This window comes from Pteropus medius, unplaced genomic scaffold (genome assembly GCF_902729225.1).
Source record: "Pteropus medius unplaced genomic scaffold, Ma_sr-lr_union100, whole genome shotgun sequence".
Lineage (NCBI taxonomy): Eukaryota > Metazoa > Chordata > Mammalia > Chiroptera > Pteropodidae > Pteropus > Pteropus medius.
The window spans coordinates 10165748-10184245 of record NW_024354500.1 but is presented as its reverse complement, the minus strand read 5'-3'; the positions used below and the strand labels follow the sequence as shown (position 1 = coordinate 10184245).

The following is an 18498-nucleotide window of genomic DNA, read 5'->3' as shown; positions in this document are numbered from 1 at the left end:
AATAAATAACAATGTACTGTAGACTTCTAGCCTACACAAAATTAAAATATATGTTAACAAGCACAACGGGTATGACGGGGATAATTTGAGGCATACCGAGGTTCTTGTATTGTTCCTGAAGCAGTCAAATATTTTTAAGTGAAGACTGTGATAAATGAAAAACGCATAATATAATCTCTGAGCAACTACTTAAAAAATAGAAGAGGAGACATAAATAAAAAGTCAAGAGGAGATAAAATGGAATACTAAAAAATACTCAAGTAACCCACAGAAAGGTAAGAAAGAAGGAAAAGAAGACTATATGAAACAAATACAAAACACCAAGATAGAAGACCTAACAATAAACATACAATAATTATATTAAGTGTAAAAGTACTACACATTGCAATTAAAAAGCAAAGATTGTCTAACTAGATTTTTTAAAGCAAGATTTAACTATATGCTGTTTACAAGAAATATAGATAAAAAAGACATGCAGTGTAAACTCAAGTGTAAAGATGGTGTAGCTACATTAATATCAAAGTAGACTTCAAGACAGAATTGCCAGAAATAAAAAGCATTTTATAATGATAAAAGGATAAATTCATCAAGATATAACAATCTTAAATGTGTCTGCACCTAATAATTTCAAAATACATGAAAAAAAATTAACAAAATGAAAGGGAGAAGTAGCAAATCCATTAAAAAATCAAAAAGAATAGAGTATTTGAATACAATCCATCAATTTAACCTAACTGATATTTATAGAATGCTACCCAATACAGCAAAACAGATGTTCTTCTCACATACACATAGAACATACATTAAGACAGACCATAAAACAATAAATGCCAAATTATTGAAATCACAGAGAACATACTGTCTGATAAGAATAGTATTAAATTAGAAATGAATCACAATAATATATCTGAAAAATCCCCAAATCTCTGTAAATTTAACAATACACTACAAAATAACCCAAGGGAAAAAAATAAACCATAAAATAAGCCACAGGGAATTTTGAAAATATTTCAAACTGAGTGACAATAAAAAACATAACATATCAAAAATTTTGGAATTCAGCTATAGCAATTTATAGAAACTTATAACTTTAAATGCCTATATTAAGAAGATAAGCTTTACCAATTAATCATCGGTGCTTTCTCCTTAAACTAGAAAAAGAAGTGCAAACTAGGCTCAAGGTTAGTAAAAGAAAATGAAAATTTTAAAAAAGGAGAATATAAGCAAATCGAAAATACTAATAAATTTGATAAGTGAAAAAGAAAAGTACAAATTACCCATGAAGTGGGGACATTACTATAGCTCCATAATAAGAGAACATTAGGAATAACTTGGTGACAATAAAATACGTTACTGAGATGAACTAAAAGCATTCAAAATAATTCAATACTTATTCATGATAAAAATTCTGAGCAACCCAGGAACAGAAGGAAACTTTCCCAATTTGATAAAAGATAATCTACAAACACAGACAAATATCATACTTAATGGTATAACACTAAATGATTTCCCCCTAAGATCAGGAATAAAGCTAGGATTTCAGCTCTCACCACTTCAACTAAACACTGTAGTGATGGTCCCAATCATTGCAATAGGCAAGAAAAAAAATAATAAAGGGCATAAACATTACAAAGGAAAAAGTAAAACTGTGTATTCACAAATGACATGATTGTGTATGTAGAAAATCCTAAGGAAATCTACAAAAAAGCTACTAGAACTAATTAATGAATTTAGCTGTGTTGCAAGATATAAAGTCAATATGCAAGAAATCAATTCTATTTCTGTATATCAGCAACAAACAATTTGAAAAATTATTTTAAATACCAGTTGCAAATACTTTTTTTTTTTTTTTAATTATTATTTATGCCTACAGCACCTGGTCTTCCTGGGTGGTCTCCCATCCAAGTACTAACCAGGCCTGACCCTGCTTAGCTTCCGAGATCAGACACTGGGCTTGTTCAGGGTGGCATGGCCATAGCCATGGACTGTGGCTCCACTGGGGCGCGAACCCAGGACCTTCTGTGTGTAAAGCAGATGTGCTAACTGCTACACTATGAAACCACGTCCTGCAAATACTTCTAAAAACATAAAAACCCAAGTGGAAACTATAAAACATTATGGAAATTAAATAAGACTTAAATGAATGAAAAAATATAATATATTCATGCATTGGAAACCTATATATTGTTGAAACATCATTACTCTCCAAGTTGATCTACAGATTCAGTGCAATCCAATCAAAAAATCCAAGCGGGGGTGGTGGTGTGTGTGTGTGTGTGTGTGTGTGTGTGTGTGTGTGTGTGTTGTGTGTGTTGTGTCTATGTGTGTGGAGGCTGGTGGTCTGATTCTAAAATTTATATAGAAATGCAAAGAACCTAAACTAGCCAAAACAGTCTTAAAAAAGAATGAAGTAGGAGGCCTTAGACCACCTGATTTCAAGATTACTATAGAGCCAAAATAATCAAGACTATGATATCGAACCCTCCCTCAAAAGACATGTGGATCAAAGAAAAAGAACGGAACCCAGAAATATACCCATATATATGATCAAATGATTTGACAAAGATGCCAAATCATTCAAGAAGGGAAAGAAATGTCTCTTCAAAAAACAGGTATTAGAAAAACTGGATATTCATACAGAGGAAAAAATGAATCTCCATCTCTAATACCAACAAAAATATTATTTCTAGAGAGATCATAAACCTACATGCAAAAAATAAAATTATAATGCATCTTGAGAAAAACAGACAAGTATCTTGACTTAGGGTAGGCCATGATTGCTTAGGGAACTCTCAGAAAGCACTAACCATAAAATTAAAAATAGATAGACTGAACTTAACCAAAATTTAAAAATTTAAAAACTGCTCATCAAAACACACTATTCAAAAAACGAAAAGCCAAGCCATAGTCTAGAAAAATATATTCATAACACTTATATCTGACAAAAGACTTGTATTTAGAATATGTAAAGAATTCCTATAATTTAATGATAAAAAGGAAAACAATTCAATAAAAATCAGGCAAAAGACTTAAACATTTTCATAGGAAGATATTCATATGGCCAATAAACATATGATAAAGTGTTCAACATCTTTAGTCATTAGAGAAATGCAAATTAAAAGCACAATAATATATCACCATATATCCACTAAGCTGGCTAAATTTAAAAAATATATACACCACCAAATTTTAGTAAAGATATAGAGCAACCGAAATTCACACACTGGTAAAGGGAAAAAAACAGTAAAGCCACTTTGAAAAACGATATGGCAGTTTCTTATAAAATTAAACATAGATCTATCCTGTGACCCTGCAGTTCTACTTTGTTATTATATGCCCAACAGAAAGCCTTGTACAAGGATGTTCATAGCAACTTTATACATAATACCCCCATATGGAAATAGTCTGGATATTCATAGACAAGGAGAATGGATAAAGAAACTGTGGTATAGTCATATAAAGGAATATAACTTAGCAATAAATAGAGCAAACTACTCAACTATAGAGCAACATGGGTCAATCTTAAAAAGCATTGCTCTGAATCAATGAAGCTAGGCACAAAAGAGTACATATTATGTGATTCCATTTATGTAAGGAAATTGTACAGGCAAAACTCTATGGTGAGAGAAATGAGACCAGTGATTGTTTTGGCAGGAGTGGGAGCAGGTGTGGATCCCATTTGGGAAGGGCTCTCAAGGAAATTTTTGGGGTGATTAAATGTTCTATATCTTGATAAAGGAGTAGGTTGTGCAGATGTATTGATTTGTCAAAACCGATCAAACTGTTCATTTAAGTTCTATGAGTTTCATGTGTAAATTATACTTAAATTTTTAGAAAGTTATATTTAAAAAAGAAATTAGGTACATTAGAAAATAATCTTTCAAAGTCCATAAATGTCTCATAAATCCAATAATGCAAGATATTATAGAGCTTAAAATAAAAATAAAACATTTTTGTATTTGATCAATCAAAATAATCCTTAACAAAAACTAATATATTTTCATTATATTCAATTTTCAGTAGTTTTTCTTTGCCAATAATAGGATTTAACTGAAGTCAGTTAAAGATTATGTCCCAATCTGGAAAGGAGTCAACACTTGAGAGACAACTCATAGGAGCTTTTAGAATATCTAGTAAATGAAATTTAGTACAATGGTAGAGGACAACTATAACATCAAATATATTAAAAAGTTTTAACATGACTTTCATAAATTACAAAGGTAAGCCTCACCCACAGTCAGACAAATTTGCAACACGTGTACTGCTCCTTCTTGTTTCAGAAAGTTCATAAAACGAAATAAGAGATCTTGTTGCTCTCTGATTTGCTTCAATTCCAACTTCAGCACCTAGATACAATATAGAAGGAGTCAAGGCTATATAAATATATGATAAAATTGTTTTTATCAAAACTAATGTAAGTTATTGTTGAAAATACTTACAGATGGCTTTTTATTTCTAGGTTCTGCAAATTTCTGCAAGAATGGAACCAAAGGGGAAGGCGGTTCGGTTGCTTTTTCAGGCTTTGAAGAGAATTAATTCATTAAGATTGTCACTGACTTGACAGGTAAGAATGAAAATTCAGTGCAATGTGAAGTATTTTTTAATACATTCAATACTCACTGGACTGTCAACTATGAAGATGATAAGCAAATGATTCACAGTATCCTAATGGAAAATCATAAACACAGGTCAAAATAATTCCATTATTATATTCTGTCCAGAATTCTCATAAGTTTTTATCATATGTAAGTTATTAAAAAAATGAAGAAACAAACGGAGCAGTGGCAAAGCATCTGTACGTATGTAGTATGGAAAGACTTTTAAAAACTCTACAATGAATAACCTCACCTTTTATGAAAATGGGCAAAAAAAAGTTATCCTGACTTTGGCATTTAAAATGTTTATAAAATATTCCTACTTCTTCAAAATCTTACTGGATCAAAAGCAACTCAAGAGTCTATCAATGGATGGATGAATAAGCAAAATGTTTTATATATCTGCAATGAATATTATTCAGCCTTGAAAGGCAAGGAAATTTCAACATATGCTACAACATAGGCGAACTTTGAGGACATTATGCTAAGTGAAATAAACCAGTAGCAAAAAGACAAATACGGATGATTTCACTTATATGAGGTATCTAGAGCAGTCAAATTCATAGAAGCAGGAAGTACAGTGATGATTACCAGGGGCTGAGGGGAGGGAGGAATAAACTATTGTATAATGGGTACAGAGTTTTAGTTTTTTAAGATGAAAAGAGCTATGGAGATGGATGGTAGTGATGGTTGCTCAACATTATAAATGTACTTACTACCACTGAACTGTACATATGAAAACATTGAAGATGATAAATTTTAACCACAAATAAAAAACACTTAAGTCTTACTGGATCAGCTAGGAAATCCAAAGAAGGAAGGAACACCGAACCAGAGAGGATCTCTCTCAAAAGTAAGGTCAGGGATCTGGAAAAAGAAATAATGTATATATTTAGTGATTTACATCAGTTCTTACCTTGTTAAATCTTGTTAAAATGCAAACTACGATTCAGCAGGTCTGGGGTATGCCCCAAGATTCTGCATTTCTAACAAACTCCAAAGTAATGCTTGTGTTACTGGTTCACAGACCACACTTAGAATCCTCAATTGGCTAAAAGAGAATACTATTTAAGAGAAAAGAGCATTTTCTTAGCAGAAGAGACTTAGATGAACATTAGAAAACATTTCACACCTTGGAATATTTAAAATATTTAATATATTTAAATTAATGTTTAAAACTAACACATTTAATAGTATAATTATTTTATAATTATAATATTTAAATTATCTTATAAATTAAAATAAAAAGTTGTAATTAAAATCATTAAAAATGTTAAGATAAAAATTTTAATTTATTAAAATAAAAATTTTAAATAAAATTAACATTTCAAGTATATTCACAAAAATAAGCCATGGTTTCTACTCTAAGGATTATTAGGGTAAGAGTAATGAAGTAACTTTATGAAATAATCTAAACATGCTCCTGCCAGAACAAGGGAAGATGGGTCAAATGACCTCTAATTATTCTTCACAGGTGGATGACCTCAAACCCAAACGTGTCCTTATAGTTTGTTCAAACTGTTTCTGCCATTAAGTCATAATGTACATGTCTTTTAAAAGGACCACCAAGGAAGTAACAAAGTATAATGACCTCAAACACAAAAATTAATTTTATTCATATTTATCTAATATCCCAGGTTCAATTTCCAAGAAAAAATTCTAAACAACACATCATGAATACTTAGCATCTAAAATGGCATTTTAAGGCCTGATCAATTATATTTCTTAAATAAAAAATTATTCACATCATAGGCTAAACTCAAGTTTTAGTGTACTCCTATTACGATCAAGAAGAGCAATATACAAATGGCATGGTATACAAATACTGCTATGACATTATCCAGTCTACTTATACCTGCAATCTGTTGCTTTAGGAGGCAAAACATAAGGAAAAAGTAGTTCGGTAAGTTTCCTTAAATAGTGTAATTCATCTCTTCGACTCCTCAAGGCCACATGAAGCTCTGGACCATATTCTTCTAAAGCAGCTTGCTGTAAAAACTCTGTATTTTCAACTATAAACAGAGATAAATATTGAAAGAATTTAAGCAACATTAAATAACTTCAGTCATTTCCACTAACAAATAAAGAAATCATTTAATGTAGTCATTCCTTTCTAGCCCTCCTTTCTTTCCAACATGTATTGCCCTGGGAAATTTTTCACAAACAGGATTAAAAATAAAGTGATTTTCTTCTTGGTTAGAAATCTTTAAATTTTGAAATAAGAAGACCCTTAGCCTCTTGGCAAACAAGAATTGAAACTTGTGTCACTGCCTTACAAATTATATTAAACAAAAGCAAATGTTTTTTTTTTTTTAATGGAAAAAACTACAGAAAACATCTTCTAGCACACACAAAGCTTCTGTTATCAAATATGACATCTTGTTCATTCTCTGCAAATACAAAACCCTTCTTTTTAAAATTCTCTATTGTCTGACTTTCACATCAAAAATCATTCAGGTTAACCTTTTAAAGTGATTATGGTATAAAAATAGCTTTCTTGCTTAAATTCTGTATCTTCTGCCCAGAGGATAAGGACATAAGAGGTATAGAATTCCTTATACAGTTATTAAATATTAACTGATAAGTTGTAATAACAGTTTTCTTAAAAGGCCAAGCACTAAGTTAGTATTTTAAAACTTAAAAATAATAGTACTGCTACTCCTTTTTACAGACCTCAAAAAACTAGGAGAAAAACAAGTCACACTTTCCCCTATTTGCATTCTGTGTCATGTTTTAAAATTGTGGAGTTTGTAAAGGGAATCTTAACCCTAATTCAATGGTATTTATTTCTGACTATTTACTCCTATTTTTATTGAAAGAGAATGCAAGCACATTCACCAAAAAACCAACATATGCATTCTAATAGTGTAAGTACAAAGAAGATAAATGAAGTCTACCTGAGCCTGAGGTACTAAAGCAGGATTAATAAAGGACTTAGATTTTACAAGACATGCATTTCATTATATAATTGTGCAATTATTTGCCAAGCATTATTCCCCAAAGTCTTTTAAAAATGTGTATCATTAGCAGTTTTAAAATAAAGCTATGATCTTGAACAAATGATATAATTCCTTTCAGCCTCAATTTCTATATCAGTAGTTATTAGTTATTAACACTGAAAAGTTGTCATGCATAATATGTAATTATAATATCTGGTGTGATTAACCATTCACACGTAATATATAAATTAAATCACTAGATTGGAATCTATTCAACATCTGTCAGATGTGAGAGGTATATGTAGTCCTAGGTAATGAGAAAATAAGGGAATCAGGCAAAAGATAAAAAGAATATAAAGGGGGAAAAACCTTAATTAAGAATATAAGCAAAATATAGATGCTAGAAAACAGAGAATGCATTAATCTCCACTAATCACCAGTATATCTACTGCCTAACCAGTTACCAGTTTTCAGACCATAAAGAAAAAAGTCCCCAGAATCCATGACAAAGAGGTATCTTCAGGATGAAAAAGGTCCTTATGCATAATTATTATTAAATTTAAATTTAATCAATGCTTCTAATGTATATATGCATTCAACATTTCTAAGGGCCATGGAAGTACTTACATAGATAGAAAACGTCTATATAATCTCTATTATTCTCAAAAGGCAGATTAAGGGGAGAACATCAAGAGATCAGGATGAATATGGATGAAGAGATAAACCTTTATTTCCTGAGTAATGCACAATTGTGGGGCCATAAATTTAGAAAATAGATTCATAAAGAAATGAAAAATTAAAATTGAGAACCATTTTTACATATTTATCTAATTTACTGTCATAATATTTAGACCCCCAGAACCTTTGGATAAAATAAGAGTCCTCCAAACTCTTTGGCCTTTTAATTATATGAATTTCACTAATAATAATGTTATTAATGAATCCAATCTAGCATTTAATAGTGATTTTTTAAGTTGAGGGCCATTTTTACATGAATAGTAGCAAATTAGCAACTCTTATCTTGCAAAGACTCAACAATAAATTTCAGTCAAACTGGACTGTCTAGAAGTGTGTATATGTATCATCGTTCTCATAGAGACAAAATAATTTGGAGATTTTATTAAACTGATCAATTCAACTAACAATAAAAAGATGACTCCATTTACTCACAGGCTGAGTTCAAAGTAACTTGTCTTTAGAATAAAAACTATATTAAAAAATACTTTGCTAACTCAAAAACCTACACACAAATGTTTATAGCTTTATTCATAATTGCCAAAATGTGGAAGCAACCAAGATGTCCTTCAATAGGTAAATGGATAATACGAGCAATAAAAGGAAATGAGCTATCAAGCCATGAAAAGACATGAAGAAGCCTGAGAAGCCTTAAATGCATATTTCTCAATGAAAGAAGCCAGTCTAAAACGGTTACCATATGACTAACTATATGACATTTGTTTAAAAAAAGCAAAACCACAGAGACAATAAGAAGATCAGTGGCTGACGGCAGTTCAAAAAGAAAGGAGGGAGGGATGAATAGGTGAAACACAGGGGATTTTTAGGACAGTGAAACTATTCAGTACAACATTGTAATGGTAGACAGATGGCATTATGAATGCATTTGTCAAAACTCATAGAATGTACAATAAAAAGAGTAAATCTTAATAAAAACTATACTTTAATTAATAATAATGCATCGTTATGGTACATCAATTGTAACAAATGTACCGACTACAGCAAGATATTAATAATAGGGGAAGGAGAAGATAGACAGGAATTCTATACTTTCCGCTCAATTTTTCTATAAACTTAAAATTTCTCTAAAAAATAAAATTTACTAATAACACTTTTCCTATATTTTTTTTAACAGTAACCTTAAAAAAATGGCTACAGGGGTTGCTCCATAGTGTAGTGGTTAGCACGTCTGCTTTACACGCAGAAGGTCCTGGGTTTGTGCCCCAAGTGGAGCCACGGACCATGCCAGACCATACCCCGGGGTGCACCAGGCCACAGGTGCACGCCGTGAGAGATGCCTCGCCTTCAGAGAGTCAGTCTTTACGGAGAAACAGCAACATCCATAGGTCAGGGGTGGAAGTGGGTGGGGGGAAGGAAGAGTTAAAAGAGGGGGGAAAAAATGGCTACAGCGAAGTTACTGTCTCTACTATGCTTTTGCCAGTAACACAACAATAATTTTAAAAGTTAATTTTTTTATTTAGCAATTAAATTACACATATTCAAACTCATACTTTTTAGCTATGTTGAAGTAAAACTACTTTTACTTGTTATAACATTATAAGATGAACACAGAAAAAAATTTTAAATATATAATTTAAAATGTTTCTCATACCTGAGGAATTATTCATACCAAAGATTAAACTAATAATTTACTTTAAATTCAACTCTGCCTAGAACATAACTTGCCCAAATGTACTCTAATTATACTGATTGATATTATGAGGAAGGGAAAACTGGTTTTATGCTCAAATGAGTTTGGGACATGCTGTGTTAAACAAAGTTAAAGCTATTTCTTTACTGCAGGACTGCTCAGAGATTTTGGTATGCTAATACTTACTGGAAATTTCCAGAAGGGGAATACAATATGTAATAATTACCAGAAAATATGACCATGAAACCTCTCCTACATGATCATCTTACATAAAGTAGTATTCTGCAGAACATACTGGGAAAACATTGACAAAGAATACCAAATGAAAACACAGAGAAAATCAGTTTGGCAAAGAACCAAATATAGAGCACATAAGTAGTTCTATTAAATAGGAACATTTCAGCTTGTTCAAAGAGCAAGAAAACTCCCAATTTCATTCATTCGATCGGAAAAAATTTGCTGAACATATGCTATGTGCAAATCATGACAGTATAAAGGCCAAGACACACATGTGAAACTGCAAATAGGTCATTCTGGCTATAGTATAATACACAGTGAAACACAAGAGTAGATCAAAATATTTGACTAGATAGGAAAGAATTAAATATACAGTTTAGACTCTACAGAGTCATTAATTTTTGTTTGGTAGGGAAATAACAAACAAGGAATGTGAAATTAACACGGTAACAATTTATAGGATGGGCAGTATATAGGATATGTAGTATATAGGATAGGTTAAAACTGCTGAAATTGTTGAGAAAGAGGAAAGAGATTAAAATATACCCCTGAAGAAGTAATGAAGGCAACAGACTATCATTCAAAAAAAGTCAAGAGTAATCAACAATATATCTAAAAGTTAACTATATTTTAGTTTTCATAGATTCTTGAGTTTTCACAATCACTTATACAGTTAACAAACTACTGAAAAGTATTTCAGTTTAAAAGAATACTCTCACAGAATTGTGAATATATCAGTTAATGTATCAGTATTTAGATATTTAGTTGAAAGTTGGTGTATAAAAACAAAATCACTCAAACTTCATAGTAGAAAACTGTATTACCTTTCTGACTGGCTTTAACTATCACTTCTATATGCTTCATTGCTGCTTTTAATAGTTTCTTGGTTATAATAGATGGAATATCCACCTAGAAAATTCAACATTAAAATAAAACTTTTAAAGTAATTATCACTAAGTTACAATGGCAGAAACTATATGTTTAAGATATTAGAATATACGGTCTTAAAAATTATAGCTATTATTTGTAATCTTTCAAAAATATAATTTAAAAGCACTTTATATTCTTGGATCATACTAACCTTAACTTTAGAGAATTTTGCTACCACAGCAATGAAAATATTTTAATGTGTATAAGGATATGCATAAGGATACCAAATTTCTCTCACAAAATAATCTTTATTCATGACATTTCTTTAATGTGTTTGTTTTAAATGTATTCAAGGAAAAACTTGAAGTAACTTATCATCCCTTTGAGGCTGTAAATTTTTGTTTACTAAGGTTACTTGAAAATGAACTTTTTTCATTCAGCTTACAAGATAAATTCTGGTTTTACGATATATGGAAGCATTCTATTTTGGAATAATATTAAGTTTCATCATTCCCCACAGACATTTTTCAATTTAAAGGCTGGAAACTATAGTGACTATGGTAGGTTATTGAAAGAGGGTTGTAGGCGTATATGTACACACATAAAAGAGACAAAAACAATTAAGTAACTAAAAATAAATTGCAAATAAATCACCAAAAAGTGGGTTTACTGGACTTTGACAGGCTTATCTTCTACCACAAAACTCAACATATTATATTTTCCCACTATTAAAGGCATGAGAAAATTGCATCACAACAATGTTAAGTTTTGTGTTAACTTCTCAATTCTTTTTGAATTCCATATTAAGGAAGAAAGAAAATCGCTGGCTGATAAATCTAATAAGCATGATGGATCATAAACCCCCAATATTTAGTGATTTACTAATAAAACCCAGCACAGTTTACAGATATCTTTAGGCTATGTAAGATCAAGCACATTCAATAAGAGGGGTTATTTTGCTAGCAGAATGCCTTGTTGCAAAATAACTTTACTCTTCAGTTATCCCTGGCCTCTTGGTACTCAATGATTAAAAATTATTCTCATATTTATCAAATAAACAACACGTTTTAGTTTTCAAACATTTTATAAAATCTTGTCTTCTGAGAACACTTATGAAAATTTTCATATGTAAGTTCCATTTTAGAGACTTCAGGTCAGAATCAAAATGGTAAAATAATGAATTTGTCACTAAACTTAGATTTTAAAAAAAAAAAATCTGGACTTTAAATGATTTCTTGTTTTCTTTATCCCCAAACTGTCAGTTTACAATATTCGGGCAATGGTATGAGGACAGAACATTGTATTAGGAACAAGCTTCATTCTTTGCCCATTAACTACCTCTAATGCTTTGACAAAGTTACTTTCTAGAAAATGAGTATGATAATGATCCATTTACCTCCCAGGATAGTGACACAGATAAAATAAAAGAAAGACTATATAGCATAACAATCCAGAAAAATGGAAGAAATTTACAAATCACATATCAGATAAATTACCTGTAACTTATACATATAATATAATGAACACTTACAAATCAATAATAAGACAAATAACCCCATTAAAAAATGAGCAAAGAATCTGATAGACATTTCCCCCCAAAAAACATACACGAATGGCCAATAAACACATGAAAAGATGCTCAACATCATTAGTAATCAGGGAAATGCAAATTAAAATGACAGTGAGATACCACTTCATACATACTACCATGGTTAGAATTAAAAAGTAAGATAACAACCAGTTCTGGCAAGGATGTGGAGAAATCGGAACCCTCATACACTGCTGGTGGGAATATTAAATGGTACAGCCACTTTGGAAAACAGTCTGGCAGTTCCTCAAAAAGTTAAACAGAGAGTTACCATTTGACTCAGCAATTCCAATCCTAGGTACATACATACCTGAGACAAATAAAAACATGTTATCTCCCACTCTAAAAAAAAATTTGTACATAAATGCTATGGCAGCATTATTCCTAACAACCAAAAAGGGGAAACAATCCAAAGTTCCATCAACTGACAGATGAATAAACAATATGTGGCATATCTGTACAAGGAAATATTATTCAGACATAAAAAAGAATGGAGTACTGATATATACTACAATGTGACAACATTAATAAACCTTGAAAACATTACGCTAAGTACAAGTAACAGTTCCAAAAGGCCACATATTATATGTGGCCATTTATATGAAATGTCCACAACAGACAAATCTACAGAGATAGAAAACAGACTGGTGGTTGCCTAAGGAGGTGGGCGAACAATGGTTTATGGCTAAAGGGTAAGAGGTCTCTTTTGGGTTGATAAAAATATTCTAAAATTGATTGTGGTGATGGTTGCCCAACTCTGGGAATATTCGAAAAAACAGAATTGTACACCATAAATAAATGAATTGTAAAGCATATAAACTATATCTCAATAAAGCTATTAACAAAAATACACATAGCACACTCTGAGTATGAGGTGCTATGATTTTAAAATCACTACGCTATCTCAAAGCCTAATATAGCAGAGTTGTTTATTAACTAATACCTATAGATGAATTCACAATGAATCGGCTTTTTGATCATTTAACTTTATTGACTTACTCTAAGTTATAATTTAAATGGTTTATCATCAACCAATTGTTATTCTTACTAAATCATTTATTCCACTTAAATTGTCTACTGAGATAATTGCCTCAGAACTCTTTAAACAATATTTTTCATGTTTATCAACTCTTTTCTATTTACAAAAATGACAAATGCTCAGCACTAAAAATAAATGATGAACAGAAAGAAATTCAGGGAAAGAACCAAATGTCAGCATCAACTCACCACCATAACAAGTATTATCAGTGATAAAGATATACATGACCTTAATATACATATTAACTAGCTTTAATATGTAAGCTTTGTTTTCAAAATGGAAAAATGCCACAAGTACTATTTTCCAGCCTTTTCCACTTGACTAAGATAATTTCCCATGTAAATAAGTACTATTTTCCAAAATGACTTTTCACGGCTGCACAGAATTCTATAGCTGGCACGTATTACATTTAATTAACCAACAATCATATTAAGTAAACATCAGTTTTTCATTATACTGCAATGAATTTATGAACATACATTTTTACATAGACTGATTATTTCTTTAAAATATATTATCAAAAAATAAAATTAAATGAGTATAAACATTTTTAAGTCTTTTTAATAAAAATTACCAAACTGCCTTCCAGAGTAAGCGTGATATTAATTTGGATTCATAGTTTCTCTGCCTGTTTCCCCACAATCACCATTACTAGATAGTATCGTTCTTTTTTTTATCTTTCCCAACATGATAGGCAAAAAAAAAAAAAAAATGGTATCTCATCAAAAAGCTCTATTTATTTGACATGAGACAATATGGTTTCAGGTATTCATTGGCCATTTTACATTTTTCTTTATGAACGGCTTATTCATTTTTTTGCATTTCTTTTCTACAGTGGGTGACTGTACTGTTCATTTCTCAAATAGGTCTAGAAACATTTAGTAAGATTTATCTTTATTTTACCTACTATAGGCGGAGATATTATATACTAATTTTTTTGTCAATATGGTCAATTCTATTGAATTGACAAGACGGTAGACAAGTATGTGCATCTACAGCTGATATACCGTAAGTATATCTATAGGCAAAGACCCTAACATACACAAGATATGGCTCAAAAAAAATTTTTAAGTGGGTCATAATCACTACCATTTACACAGTAAAATGACTGAAATGGAACACGACTGTTTTTCTTATAGTTCTCTTTTTATATCTAATTGCCACAAACTAAAATAGCCAAGCATTAAAGTGAAACTGACCAATGAATAAAAAGTGATCCCTTCATCTTTCAATCTAAAAAAAACCAAAAAGTAAAGAAAATGCAAAAATACAGAGTACAGGACAAAGTAAATATAAGATTTAAAAAACTCTCTTTAGTAATACTAAGTCTTCAAATTCCCAGATTTCTCATTATAAGTACATACCTTGTGAATCCTTCGAATTAGAACAGATGCAAAAAACCGTAATGTAATCCTCAGTTCATCAACAAAGGACTCATCATCTGTTACATCCCTTCAAATTGAGAAAAGCAAGCATTCAGAAGTTCAGAGAAATACGCAGCTTCACTATCTAGAAACGAAGGAGTCTAGAGCTTCCTCTTGTCCATTTACTTATGCTATTTTTCTTTTGTTTAACAAACAACACATTATATTACAGAATAAGACAGAAACGTATATAAAAGAAAATAAATGTCTCCCATAATTGTGGTACCAAGATATCACTATTAATAAAGTCATGTTATACATTTCTCTGTAGATATCCACATATATGTAGTCATATTTTTATAATACTAAGATCATTTTCTAAGCATCAGCAAAGAAACATCTAAGAAACAAAAGAGAATCATTTTGGAGAAACAATAGAATAAAATTAATATAAATTTTTAAATTAGTTTAAAATATTTATAGATTAATGATATAAATGAATTCCAATGGTAAAAATAAAAATGTGTTCTATTTAAAAAAGAAAAACTAAAATTCAAATGTTTTTAAAAGGAAATTTTGACAACCTTCTTCTGAGGAGCTACTTTTCACTATCCTGAGGTCTTGAGGTCCCTAGAAGAATTAGGACACTTCCCTAATCAAAGCAAGACAAAAAGGGATGTATAATGGTGATATCCTGAACTTGAAGATGGTGCTAACTGTTAAATCCCTTGGTAGAATAAGGAAGACAATTTTACTGACCATGTTTCCCATTATTAACCCTAGGGAAGGGGATATTACAGCATCAGTAGCTATAACATTTAGAAATACAGCTAGATTTTAGGTCTTAAAGTCATAACATTGGCAGAGGGGCTGGGGCCAAGGGAGTCTTTATAACAGGATTTATTTTACAAAATGCTTCAGCATTAGCTTTACTTAAATGGCAAATTCCCCATATTTAAGACAGAATCTAACATTTAAAAACTAAGTTAAAATAGTTTTTCAGGAACATATGGCATATAAACTGGATATTAAATTTGTTTTAAGACACTATAAATCAATTCAACTACTAAAATTTAATTAGAAAATTCAAAATATACTGAATCAATATAAAATTAGGGTATGTCATTAAATATTACATCTATAAGTCATTTAGGTATAAATGTTCAAATACATAACTAAATACCTGATGCTTATGTAAGGAAATGTGTTTATTAAATAACATAACTTGGATTTATTATTCTCAAACTATATTTTTTTCAGGCCTAGAGTTATTCCATATTCTGCAAGGTATTGGATACTTGTACATCCACAGCAGATACCAGAAACAAAATTACTTTGGAAAAAAATCTTAATATTCCAGGAAAATTCTATTAAAATTATATTTCAATTTAAGGACACATCTGAACATAAATTTTTCCTCTAAATGTGCAATTATTTCAAGTGTACTAAGTGCATACACAATAGTAAATCATTATATTTAGGAATGATAAAAAAATTCTACAAATAATTTTTCTTTCAAAAAGCAGCCTAGGGGCTGGGGGGCTGGGTAAAGAAGGTGAAGGGATGAAGAAGTACAAACTAGTAGTTACAAAAGTCATGGGGATGTACAGCATAGGGAATATAGTCAATATTATTCTAATGGTGCTGGAGTAACTGAGGCATCACTTATATAAATGTCTAGCCATTATACTATATATCTAAAACTAATATAAAAAATAAAGCAGCCTAGGATTTTTCCTCTTTACTGTCACTAAACTGTTAATTGATTGCCCACATCAATGGTTAAGTGAAGCCATTATGCCTCCCAGGTAACATTTGGCAATCTCTAAAGACATTTTTGGTGGTCACAACTAGGAGGAAAAGGGGGTGATACTAGCACCGCGTGGGAAAAGGCCAGGGGTGCTTAAATATCCTATAAAATCACAGTTCAGCACTACCCAACAAAGAATTACTTGGCCTAAAATGTCAATAGTGCCAAAGTTGAGAAATCCTGGCCTACACTAAAAACCCATCACGAGCACACTTCACTTAATGGTATTCACTATACTAACGAAAAAGGCATAGAAAGAACATACCTGTAGAAAGAACATACCTGTACCACGGATAAACAAAGTTTTCCAACACTAATTCAAGAACCTAAATAAAAATTATTTAAAAAAAAAATTAAATAATTACTTCTGGGAAAATAAACTACTACTAAGTAATATATCTACCAAGAACCAATTTTATTATCTCAATTTTTAACATCATATACATGACAAAAGGCATGTTAACTTTACATGATTGTTGTGATGGTCAAAGAGAACATATACGAAAATACTTTGAAAACCATAAAATTCCATAAAAAAGAAAAATTACTATTAAAATAACACACATGTCTAACTATTCCCACAAGAAGGAAAATAACAGGCTAGTCTTTTATATTCTTAACTCTCTCTGAAAGTCAGTAGTCCCAGGATAAAATAAACAAACAAATAGATAAGACTTTAAAAGGGATCAAAATAGGTGTTGATGATTCCTTTGAAGAGAGGCTAGTGAATAAAAGGGAGCATGAGGGAACTTCTAGGTTGATGATAATGTTTTGTTTCTTGATGTGGGTGCTGGTTATATAGATATGTTCACTTTGTGAAAACTTTAGCTGTACATTTAAAATCAGTATATAAGTTATACGTGAAAAACAAGAGAAATCCTGGGTATTCAATCTTCCATTTCTTGAATCTGGGTGTAGCAGTATGAATCAATTTTTAAAAGGACTTGCAGCAGTGTTAGTAACTTTAAAAAGCAGTAGGGAGGGAACAAAACTATGTATCTAACCTGACTATATACCTATATACCTTCTCCGACAGCACTAATGAAGGTCAGGGATTCTCTAAATACTAAGGCAACAAGATTAGGATTCTCTACTACCAAAACTAAGCGTTAGGGATATCAGATGGTATATAAATAGGGAGAGGACACAGAGAGGAAACTAGAAAATTTACCATTAAACATTTGGTCTTACTTTATCCCCCATATCTTGTAAAGACAATCACCAAATCCCACTGATTCTACATCCTAAATAGCTCTTTTCTACAGCTCCACTTGTCAAGTCCTCATCTTCTCACTCCAAATTGTAGCAATAGCCTCTAAATGAGTCTCCCTCTTCACAGGCTAGCTCTCCTCCACAACCTCCATAGAGCTGCCAAAGTGATCTAAAACTGTAGTCCCCAATCACCAAATCCCACTGATTTTTGGCACCAGAGACCAGTGCCAGTGATGCCAAATGATGTGAGGTGGAGGTGAGGGAGTGATGCTAGCGCTGGGGAGCAGCTGCAAATACAGATGAAGCTTTGCTTGCTGGCCCCACTTCCTGCTGTGCGGCCCAATTCCTAACAGGCCACGGACCAGTACTGGTCCATGGCCCAGGGGTTGGGGAACCCTGATCTAAAACATATCTGACCACATCACTTCCTTGCATGAAACCCTGAATATATCAAACCA

At 31.4% G+C, this 18498-nt stretch overlaps 1 protein-coding gene and 1 pseudogene across 8 annotated transcripts in view; both read right to left on the bottom strand.

Moving 5' to 3' along the window:
* SNX14 (sorting nexin 14) overlaps window positions 1-18498 on the bottom strand; it is a 62112-nt gene that overhangs the window by 25959 nt on the left and 17655 nt on the right. For 7 of the 8 annotated variants that reach the window (XM_039853262.1, XM_039853259.1, XM_039853258.1 and 4 more), the window contains exons 5-12: window positions 17111-17154; window positions 15019-15106; window positions 10982-11066; window positions 6451-6607; window positions 5387-5462; window positions 4621-4665; window positions 4440-4520; window positions 4232-4346 (exon numbers count right to left, since the gene is read on the bottom strand). In XM_039853262.1, the coding sequence (XP_039709196.1) occupies window positions 4232-4346; window positions 4440-4520; window positions 4621-4665; window positions 5387-5462; window positions 6451-6607; window positions 10982-11066; window positions 15019-15106; window positions 17111-17154 (691 nt within the window). The remainder of the gene's footprint in view (window positions 1-4231; window positions 4347-4439; window positions 4521-4620; window positions 4666-5386; window positions 5463-6450; window positions 6608-10981; window positions 11067-15018; window positions 15107-17110; window positions 17155-18498) is intronic. The other variant, XM_039853265.1, reaches the window with a different exon arrangement.
* On the bottom strand, window positions 1865-1980 carry LOC120595251 (uncharacterized; annotated as a pseudogene).